Raw genomic sequence first — 11,533 nt, 5'->3', positions numbered from 1 at the left:
GTAGGCCTTCCAGCGATGTACGTTTGTAGAATTGTGTCAATTTTAATTGGGATCTTGAAATGAATGAGTTCGCAAAGGCAATTTTAAAGTGATTTGTGTGACAGCTCCGGCGGAATGGCAAGGACGCAAGAATTGCAATTTGATTGTTAGTCTTTAATTACGTTGTAAAATGAATGAGTTGAGGTTAGGAGCTTTTGTGTTGTTGTTGTTTGACATTTGCGGGACCGCCACTTACTATGTGAGACATAAAAAGCTCAACTAGTTTATCACACCCTGCACAGCTTTCGAAAGCTCGTGGCCCGCTAACGGACCAAAAGCTTTCGTCGCCGCAACTTCTGAAGCTTCTCACACAATTCGCAACTGTTCCTCCATTCAAAAGGCGACTCTTTATTTGATGTTGATTTATTTTAAAATACAGACAGTAAAGTTCAAGTAAAACATTATATTCAGCAAGGAAAAAAAGAACAACAATGCTATCGTTTAAAATCCCCACATAACACTGTTTCGATAAGCGTGGCACATATGTACGTACGTACGATATGTCCTGATATTGTACATAGTACTATACTACAAGTATGTACAAGTAGTATAGTATGTACACGTGTATGTACTATATACTTGTATGTATGCAACTACTTAGAACGAAACCATTGGGCTAAAATGTAAAGTACAGTTGTAATTCCATAGGTTCACTAACACATTTGCAGTCAATGTAATAGACTAATCGTATTGCCACGCCCGCCACAATACTTGTACACGTACTTATAGTAGATTTACTGCAGCACCACACCCTGTGCGTGCTGTAGACCCGTACATAAATATAACATTATTATACTGAGAGCATGGACGCGCTCCTCGGACTTATTCTCCACACATATCATTGATTTCCATGGGGCTTCGGCTTCGGGTCTACTGGGTGTGGTTGCCAGACAGAGACCCGCATCACTGAGCATTGCCTGGCCCTCGGTTTCGGCATCCAGTGCAATCCTTAATTTGATTAGCTATAATATAGATGTTATGAAGCGATGTTATATGTATAAACAATTCCATAACGATGCTATAAAGATAGTTGAGAGCTCACCAATTCATTTATTTTCTCCACACGCCTATCGGGCGGCACATTGGCATAGAGGTGTTTACTCGACGACTTGGCCAGGTTCATTAAGTCCTCGTTGCGCGGATTTCGTAAAATTGGCTCGGCGATGGTAAGGACCTGTTCAAAACTGAGGGTTGTGCATTCCAAAGGAAGTGCCTCTAAATGCTGCGTGACGAGCTCGAACGGATTTTGCATGGGATCCTCTATAGACGATTTTCTAAAAAAAAAAAGAAAAAACAACACAAAAATATATTCAATTATATAACACAACTTTTATATTCTATCCTAAACAATTATTTAGAAGCACAATTCCATCAAATTCGATTGGACTCTATTTAGAAATGCATCGACAACTATTCCAACAATTCCTAGAATTCCATGAAACGTTCAGTTTAGAAATAAATAAAAAGTGTTTTTACTGACTGTTTTTTTTCTGTTGGAAGCATTTTTGAAATTGTAATAATAAATATGAGATGCCTAATCCTGCTTTATTTATTTACAATTACAGCTTTTATTTCACACTTTCATTTTCATTTCATTGCAAAACTGTTATTAACTCTTTTTTAATTTTGTAAAGATATAATAAATAAATAATAAAAGTAAAGCGTCGTTGTTTTCAAATATTAGGAAAAGTATTGAAGAATTTGGTGCACACTAGAAAATGTTGTGAAACAAATTTAATAGTTTAAATTATAAATAATGAATAAAAATAAATAGTTGTGGTCGAAATTATAGCTTACCGTGTGGGTGTGTGCTGTGGACTCGGTGGCAGGCTTTTAGTATTGCCGGTAAATGAAGAGACAATTCCCGGAATATCCAAATTGCTTGCTGAATTGACGCGTTTGATGCCCTGAGCGAGGAGGCCGGTAAGACTGGATCGATGCACATCCAGATTCGCTGCAGCCGCCTGACTCTTATAGTCATCTGGGAGCGCGGCTGGATCCTCTGGTGGGGCCGCATTCTTGGGCTCCAACAGCTCCATATTGTCCGCTTGGGTTATTGTGAACTCTGGATTTGCGGCTGCGGGTACAACACTCGCTGCCACGTCGGACACCGAGGCCACCGAGGACACCGAGGACAAGGAGGTCGAGCAGTCGACGGGTCCACAAACAGTGGCATTCTGGCACTTGGCGATGCACTTTTTGTGGCAACACATGGCACAGTCGCCGCACTGCATTGCGTCCTTGAGCCAAATCTTCTTTCCACAGAAATCGCATTGAGTGGCTCTCTGGAAATGTGTTCGCACAAAATTGTGGGCCCGCGGCGCTGGAGTTGATGTCGAGGATACAGGTACGGTGCTGTCCATGAAATTGCCGACGGATTTCAAGGAGGAAGTTTCCGCTGTCGCTGATGAAACGCTTATGCCATCGTCCTGTACCTTCTCCTTAGCTGCCTGATTGCTGTGGGTAAACAATTCAATATCTATGGTTTGAATATCTATCGATCGAACTATTATTTGTAACCAAACAGCAGAATGAAATATGCTCAGGACTATATACTATATATCAGAATCACCGGCGATTTCTTATAATAATAATGCAAATTATTGCACCATTATCTGTTTTAATCTTGATATATTGTATATAGGCTGCTGGTATCCAGTTAGTGACTTGAAGGATCAGGAGTACAAAAGGAAATAAGTGGAAGTGGTATCCCAGGAAACATAATATGTATGCAGACTCTTAGAGGCAAATAAAATCTTATATGCTTTCTTAACTCAATACTTGTATCCGCAGCATAATGAAATGTTTACTTACTTTTGTTGTCCTTTGGCTGCCAGCTTTGAATTTGCCTCACTAATGGACAAATTTGGATTGCCAAACCATGAGAAGCCGGCCAAAATGTCACCAAAACAAAGATTCGGATTGAAACCCGACTGATTTGAAAGCACATGCGGCTTACTGTTGAAAGAAGAACATCATGAGACCGACTTCTGGAGAAGCTTAAGCGAAATGTTGAGCTACTTACATGGCTTGGACAGCCGGCGGACTCAGCGCTATCTGCTTGAGGCTTTGATTCAAGCTAGTCTCACAACACTCGCCCAATATCTGACCGATCTGTACATTGTTATAGCCCAGCAGCATGCTCTCGCCCGCACACTTGCCATAGACACATATATTAAGATATCTGCTGTTAGCGTCTAGCTTATAGCTGCTCAAGTCGTCCATGTGGATCAACGCGCTGAATGGGCAATCAATTGTCGAATGCTGATAGAAATAATAGACTTCTTCGGCTCGCTCCGGAAGGGTCATGGTGGGCGCTTTGTCCTCCGCACGTGAGGCTTTCCCGCCATTCCCGTCATGTTTGTGCTTATCACTGCTGTCCCGGCTCATGGTTTTCTTCAACGCCTTGGCTATGAACTTGGCCTTTTTGGGGGAACTGGTGGGCGTGTTGCCGACACTCGACTCACTGGAGGTGCGACGTTCCGCCGAGCTCTGCTTCACCATCAACAGCTTGGTGATGGGCTCGACAGGTGCGTCGTCGAGATCCGGCTTCGTTGTGGTGCTGCCGCTATAAGACATTGGCATATCACACAGGTCGTCATACTTCTCCAGATCCTCCAGTATGGCATCGTTGCGTATAATGCCCGGAATGAGGCGTTCAATTCGCAGGCAGAACACATTGCTCTGTAGGCTCTTCACCGCCTTAGCTATTTGCTGTATGGTCGCTACAGACTTCCCCTCAATGGAGAGCACAACATCGCCAGCCTGCAGATTGGACTTGCAGGCCGGCGTATTGGCCAGCACCGATTCAATCTTGACTATCTGGCTTGTGCTCTGCTTAAAGACAATGCCAATCTGCTGATTCTTGGCCTTGTGTATGATCACATCGATGGAGATGAGCACATGGCGATTGTCCTTCTGATGCGCCTCAATGAAGGGCACCGGCGCCAGCGTTATGGTGCAATAGATATCAGTCGTTTCTGGGGAGGGCATTAGTCGGGATAGCTCGGCCACGCGCACCGTCAGCAACCCATTGGGCTGTATGTCGCTATCGCTGGCATCTTCATCTGCGGTCCAGTGAAAGAAGGGCTTGTAGCGCAGCTTATAGTTAGGCAATGTGTGTTTTCGACGCACAGCCTTGCGGATTTGATTCGATATCAAGTTGGTTATATTTGATTGCATTTGTCGTCCCTGGTACTTAGACTCGATATCCAGATTCAATTCGGGATCACCCAAGAAACTAAGAGACCAGTGCGTGTACGGCTTCCGGGTGAACTGCAAACGAGCCATCCCCGACAGTTGTTTGACTAATCAAGAGATGTAAGTACCGTGTGCTATGGAAAATATGTTCAATTTGTACTACCTTTGAGGGTTATAGAACCCTTTTTTCCCAGCACCATATCGGCATCAATCGATGTGGAAAAATTGCCAACGTAATTGATGTCCAGCAACAAGTCTAAATTCTCTATACGCTGCTCTCTCTCATCCAGTTCTACGTTGTGCACAGAAAGAGATCTAATGTCGGGAAACTGATCACCGAGCTCAAGTTCCTTGATCTGTAATAGTCACAATTCAATACAAACTTCTATATAGTGTCGTATATAGTTTTCACAGCTTACAGTTAACTTGTCCAACAGCTTTCCTGTTGTCGTCTTCGATATCAGCTCATCCAATTCGGTGGATAGCTTGCGATAAAACCATTTGCGCACACGATTCGAGTTCTTGAACTCATGGAACAAGAACTGCATCACAAAGTTGAGGGAAATCAAAGCGGATGTGCCCTGTAAGTTCTCTTGATGGTTCTCGCAACTGTTGCCTGCCAATCTGCCACTTGATTTTATCGCCGCTGGCGCGGTTTTAAGGTCACGTGCCTTTTGTTTGATGTTCTTTGAAGAAGAAGCAGGAAAACAAACAAATAACGATAAGTGTCTCAACAGTAAGATCAAGAGAGAAGGTCCTGGAAAGAAATACTTACCAGGGGCAGCGTATATTTCGCATTTATCTCCTTTTGCTCCTCACTCTCGTCGGGCAGATTGGCAAACTTAATGTAAATTAAATATTGCAGCAGCAGCATTATAACGCCCCCGATAACAATAAATATTATGCATAACAGCAATAGGTTGGAAAGCGGTATCTCCATTATTGCTATTAAATATGTTTTTCTTAATCACTTCCTATTCTCTGGCTGAATCTTGTCGAACAACTTTAGATTATGGATTCAATACATTTTAAAAGTCCAGTTCTCAGTCTCTTCAAATACGCCTCTCATATGTAAACATTTGGCTTTTGCGAAGCATTGCCACAGAAGTCGGCATAATTATATTGAACGCGAGGCTACGAAGCTAGGCCCAATTCAAAACATATGCGATTATGGGGACCACTTTCTCTCCGTAATTGTGAAATTATTGACACGTTCTAGCTGAACTAAAGTAAATATATGTACTCCTATATATATCCTGATAGCTTATCTCTGGAGTCCCTTCGCGGTTGCCCACCACAACTACTGTATTTGGCTACTGTATGTGCGTGACCGAAAATCGATGCTTGAGCGGGAAAAGCTCGTATCTGCGCATGTCCCGAGGTCAGCTGATTTCCTCTGAGAGGGTGTATTCGGCGTGGCTGCCACAAAATCAGGGGTTGTCCTGACCTCGGGGGCCATGAGGCGTGTCAACAATGCATCAAATGCTTTAAGCCCAAACAAAAAAAAAAGTAACCCGAAAGAGTTCCATCAATCTCCTAGCTTAAGAAACCAAAATGAACTTGTTTGTTGTTCTTAGCTAGTTCCACTCAGGAGTAGTAACAAATGTCCCAGCTGAAGAAACCTCCAAACCATAATGAACTTCTTGAGACCACCACCATTTATGTTAATCTCGGCTTTCTTAAACAAATACATTACGTGTTTGATTTTAATGGGAATGAAAAGTTAATTCGGAAAAAGCCCGTAAATTAGATTCCAGTAATAACAATTAAGAAATAAACTAGTTCAGAGATATAAGAAGTTTGATGTCAAATTCATCGTATTTCACTTCGCAGAAGAGAATTGGACCGTTTAGCGGGCAAGCAAATAGAAAATCTCTCAATTCATTTTTGTAAACTAGCAAGGGATCATATACGATTCGGTTCGTTAGCCTAATAGTGAAGGCAACCTCTAATAAATGAACCAGTTCATGCGAACACAAACAAGCCAAAGTTCAGTATAGTAACAACTAACAAGAAATGAACCAAAAGAATGTTCCAACCAGAAACTTGGATCGTATTATGTAGCTCTCCAAGCTCAAGCTCTTTAGTTCCAAACATTTCCATTCCAACACTATATCTTATCGGATCAGAAGAGCAAATAAGCAGGAACTCCCACAAACTAGTCGAGTAGTATTTAAAACACGTTTAACCATTTCATTAAGTTTCTAATTTTCTGGCATTCATTTCAGTTTTTATTATGATGTAATTCCTTTACTTTATGTAAAATAAGAAAGTATTAATAGTTTTGTATTAACAAATTTGTTGAAGGCAGGTATTTATGTTATTATATATTTATGTATATCTTGTGTATAAATTACAAGTCGTTTTTATAATTAATTAATCATTAGTTATTAAATATACCTCAGTTATCATTTATCTCTACCACTCCTTAACTATCATTAACTTCATCATTTATTTAGTGTATTCAGTTAGGATTTTAATACATACTTATATATTTCAATCCTATACTTTTTAGATTCTTTTACTATTCTTAAGGTTCTGTTTGTTTTTCAGTTTTGTTTTGTTTTGTTGTTGTTTTTTTGTTTGTTTGTTTCTTTGTTTGTTTTTTATTTTTATAAAATTAAGAACTACTGTTTATTTCTCATGTGACCTTAGAACCAGACAGTAATGAAATAAGACAAATTTACAATTGAATCGTAGTGGTAAAGTTAAGAAACAGGTCAAGCTATATGTATGTAGTATGTACGTATGTGTATATCAACACTTGTCGAGCAATCCATATTGCGATAGATCATACGCATAGATCTCTATTGGAATAAGTAGGAATATGGCGAGAGAATGGCAATCAAATATCTAATAGATTTTTATTGTACATACAAGTATATATGGTCTAAAATTTTACATTTTCATTTTTTTTTTTTTTTCATTTCGGATGCATGCGTGGAAGAAAAGATGTGCCAAATGCTGAGTATAAAACGCCAAAGGAAACGGACGGTAAGTTTTCTTTAACAGTTGCATTTGAGACCAAGCATCTGAAGTCTTTGAATGTTTCGAATGATTCGAATGTTTCGGTTTGTTTGCATGGCTTGAATATGTGAAAGGCATGAATACGAGTATATTTATGTATGTTGTGTGCTAGGCAGTACCAGGGCTGTGAGTTAATGGCAAAAATCCTTTAACGAATGTATGTATGTAACAACAAGGAACAAAAAAAAAACACACACACACACTAGCAATGCTTACTGTACATTTACAGATATGGATAGCACTTGGAAGAACAAATCAAACCTTCCAGACTGTACCAGCTGTAGCTAAGAGATGTTCCATTGAATGAATTGAATCTCACAGACAGATATTGCAAACCTATATAATCCTATTTACTTCCCAAATCGTTACAAATTTTTAACATACATATCTTCACCTTGTTTTGGTTTTGGTTTTGTATTTGCTTTTGGTTTTATTTTGCTTTTGGTTTTGGGCTTAGTTTACCTTGGGAGTTGTGTGTATAAAGATCAGCGAGCCGAACTTTAGTAACGTCTTAGTTAGGCATTTTGACACTAGTTAGATACTATTGTATATGTGTGTATATGTATGTATAAATCATGTTTGCATGTACGTATTTATGTATGCACTCGTATGTATTAGTAAAAGTATTTTATATTGTATGCGGTAAAAGTATTTAATTACATAAGTATCTGAAGTATAAGCCCTTAAATGGCATTGTTTGGTGTCTTGTTTTTTGGTTTTTGCTTTTCGTTATTTGTTTTTTTGTTTTTTTGGTTGCTTTTTTGTTTTGTATGCAGGAGCTACAATTGCTGTGTAAAGATGCGTAACTGCTTAGCGGCTATAACTAGTTTTATTTGTATTTGTATTTATTTATTACTTAAGTTATGGATTCTTTGTTTGTTTGTTTGTTTGTTTGTTTGTTTAAATTACAATATTTGTGCGCTCTTCGATATACCGTTGAACAAGTTCATACTTATATATTCACCAGACTCTAACTATACATAAACTAAATTTGTTTTGATTTAGAATGTCATCATCATTTGTATGCATTTGTATGTTTTCTTGGTAGCTTTTACTCGTAAATGGAAATGAATGAAGTAGTACATAATATACATACTTCCGTTCCCTTCCTTTGTTCTGTTCTGCTCTGCTCTTCTCAGCTCTACTTTGCTTCGCTGTTCCTTTCCTTGCTCTTCATTGCTCTCCCTTAACAAATTTTACAGTACCTAGGTGTATGTATTTATTTATGTATGTATATACTCGTATAGTGAGTCGTTGAAGGGCCCATGTCCATGGCAGATTGTGTTGGACCGAAACTTTTGTTTGGTTTGGTTTGGTTTGGTGCTAAAAATAATGAAGTGTCTTAAGGCTCATCATGTGTACCTCAGGCTCTAACCCTATGCGAGTGGGAGCCCTGGCTTCTTGGAAAGTAAATATTTTTCAGCTAAGTATTTCTATACGAATAATCAGACACGGCTGCTTGCTGAGCTTTTGAATTGCGAATCACTCTGCTTTTAAATACCACGTGCAATTGCTAAGCAAAAAAAAATATTTATTTACTATATTATCTTAATTACATATAGTATGTGTGTGGGGAGGGGGGGAATGTACACAAAATCTACACTATTGCACTTGTATGTATGTATATTTTGTACACATGCAACGTGGTGGCTTTTCTCTGTTTTATATTTTGGTATATTTTTTTTCATTTACTTGAGATGAAACAAATCTATCAACTTGCTCTTTTTAAACGTGCTGCGCAAAATGCAGTTAGCAATACATAATTAAATGCCGGTAAATCTTTTTTTTTTAATTTGCAAGAATGGTTTAAATGGAACGTAAATGTGAATGCACTCATATTGATTCATATCATTCGCACGAATACACACACACGCACAATCACCCAAACATTCAATGCATTCATTCAATCAGTCGCAGACACACGTACGAGTATTTAAGCCTAGGCATTGAATTAATTAATTAAATAATAATAATACCTTAAAAAAAATAGAATATCCGCTCGAATATACACGATGAATAACTTCCTTAGGGGACAAAAATGCGCTCACATGTGTACATAATCGTAGGTAAATACATTACATACAAAAATTTGATATCTACATAATACATACTATTATACTCGTACATGAGTACTGTTAGTATGCATATCTATGTACATATAATAAATACATATATATGTATACACATATATATTTATAATTTTATTTATATAAATATATATATGTATATATATATTTATACATAGTTCTTCATTCATTTACTCGTAAATGTACATAATTGAATTACTATCATATTTTCTCTTTTTTTTCATTAAATACAAACAAGACAAAAACGCTTGCAAATGGATTACATATTGATCGAGCTATGAGCTAAGTAACCTACATATGTATGCCTAAAACCTAGTTATGTTCGAAAGAGCTTAGGCATGTTTCATACAATAGAAATACATACTATACATATCATATTTTCATTTCATGTTCACGTCTCTCGTACTGCTTACGTTTTCCGTTATCATTCTGCGCTCTTCCCTCTTTCCTTCTTAACATCTCTCTCCCTCCCATCCTAACTCACTATAACTTGCTATCTCTTTCTCCCTCTCCCTCTCCCTCTCTCTATCTCTCTCTATCTCTCGCTGTCGAATCTTTACAGTTTCAACTTTAGCTGGCATTTCCCTTTCGCTCTCTCCCTCTATCTTTCGCTGTCTTATAACGTGTGATACAGCTGTTGCTTATCGTAATTATCATCATCATTATCATTATCTACTTGACATACTGGTAAATGTGTTTCCTCATCCTCCTCATCTGGTGTTCGATTATATTGATTATGTTTGCGATAGCGATAACGTTGCACATGCGCCCTTGAATCTGTCGATAACGCTAGCCTATCATTATCTGTGTTAGCAGTATTATAATTAATTCCATAATCTGAATAGATCCTATGAATAGCTACCGGTGTCGTTATTGTAATTGGTACACATAATATCATTGCTTGTTCTTTTGTTGGTGTTGCTGTTGCTGTTGTTTTTGTTTTTGCTTTTGCTTTTGTTCTTGGTATTTCTAATTGGGGTGATGTTGTTCTGGTTGCTGGCAATGATATTGCCATCTGTGTCTGTGAAGCCCCACTATATGGGTATGTGACGAATTGTCGCGATACTGGTTGCGATTGCGGTTGTCGAATAAGGGTTGATTCCTGTAAGCCTCCTCGAGCCAATTTGATATCAGATGCTAGTGCTGTCGCTAATGCAGATGCAGATGCTGATGCAGATGCTGTTGCTAATGCAGTTATATTGCGGTTTGGTTGGTATTGGTGTCGTATCGTATCAAAATTGTGATCTAAGTTAGGTGCTGATAACGATGAGCATATGGCCTGATGCTATACCCAAATCTGTTCCTTTCGATTACGCGATCGCAATCAAAGCCTTTGCTAGCACCAATCCTCCTCATCCGAATCGGAGTGTCGAGTATTAAGTCCGCTCTTTGGCTTAAAACCATTAAGAACTGGAGATGGCAGTACACGACCTGTTCGGCCCATGGCAAGCGCTTGCTCGAATGACAGTGGTGCTATATATTCCAGTCTGCGCAAAAAATAAAAAATATATATCATAATAAATCATTTTCAAATAGGCTACATGAGATAGTATTACCTTTCTCTTTCCACCTCTCTCTCGCGATCACGCTCTCTTTCGTACAACTCTCGCTCCCGATCCCGGTATTCGTACCGTAAATCGTATTCATGCAATCGATCTCTAATCACGCGATCCCTATCGCGCTCTCTAGTGCTATAATACATGTCCCTAGGGTCCCGCAATAAATCGCGGTGGTGTGGCAGCGAGTGAACACTGTGGGGTGTCGAATGATGTGTCTGCAATATCAAAAATATTATTAGTAAAACCTCTAAATACTCTAGGACGAGCAGTACACAGAACAAAGGCTGATGGGTGGTACGTACATGTGTTGGACTCGCATTTAACTTAGGAAAATTAATATTGGTTGGCTTGAGCTGCAGTGTCGACGGTTTGCTCGGAGTCGGTGGAAGTAGTCGTCCAATTCCAGCACGACGAGAGGCTAACGTTGGGTAGCTATGCTGCATATGGGCGCCACCTGAGTCAAACATACACAAAGAATGCAACGGATTAGTTCTGATCGCGAGTGTGCAGCATTTATACAAGTAAGCTAGAGAATATCGCATGATTCACAAAAAATTGGATAAACAATTGACTATAGCTTTGGCAGTGATCGCATACAAATATTTTCAAAGCAATGATCGA

The 11,533-nt window shown here is 39.0% G+C and overlaps 2 protein-coding genes across 5 annotated transcripts in view; both read right to left on the bottom strand.

Moving 5' to 3' along the window:
* Nucleotides 1-386: 386 nt before the first annotated feature.
* LOC115627869 (PDZ domain-containing protein 8) lies at nucleotides 387-5,473 on the bottom strand. The gene is made up of 8 exons (XM_030523752.1): nucleotides 5,015-5,473; nucleotides 4,659-4,925; nucleotides 4,403-4,595; nucleotides 3,065-4,346; nucleotides 2,854-2,997; nucleotides 1,837-2,496; nucleotides 1,082-1,313; nucleotides 387-1,001 (listed from the first exon to the last, which is right to left on the bottom strand). The coding sequence occupies exons 1-8, from the start codon at nucleotides 5,177-5,179 to the stop codon at nucleotides 774-776; spliced, it is 3,171 nt and encodes a 1,056-aa protein (XP_030379612.1). The 5' UTR covers nucleotides 5,180-5,473; the 3' UTR covers nucleotides 387-773.
* Nucleotides 5,474-9,519: 4,046 nt separating this feature from the next.
* Nucleotides 9,520-11,533, bottom strand: part of LOC115628011 (voltage-dependent calcium channel type A subunit alpha-1) — a 60,935-nt gene continuing 58,921 nt past the window's right edge. For 3 of the 4 annotated variants that reach the window (XM_030523937.1, XM_030523935.1, XM_030523936.1), the window contains 3 exons: nucleotides 11,215-11,366; nucleotides 10,910-11,127; nucleotides 10,690-10,840 (listed from right to left, as the gene is read on the bottom strand). In XM_030523937.1, coding sequence (XP_030379797.1) covers nucleotides 10,690-10,840; nucleotides 10,910-11,127; nucleotides 11,215-11,366 — 521 coding nt within the window. Of the gene's footprint in view, nucleotides 10,841-10,909; nucleotides 11,128-11,214; nucleotides 11,367-11,533 lie in introns of all 4 variants that reach the window. The other variant, XM_030523934.1, reaches the window with a different exon arrangement.

Source organism: Scaptodrosophila lebanonensis, unplaced genomic scaffold (genome assembly GCF_003285725.1).
Source record: "Scaptodrosophila lebanonensis strain 11010-0011.00,11010-0021.00 unplaced genomic scaffold, SlebRS2 tig00000098-arrow-pilon, whole genome shotgun sequence".
In the NCBI taxonomy this organism is placed as follows: Eukaryota; Metazoa; Arthropoda; class Insecta; order Diptera; family Drosophilidae; genus Scaptodrosophila; species Scaptodrosophila lebanonensis.
This window is presented reverse-complemented; position numbering and strand designations above follow the sequence as displayed.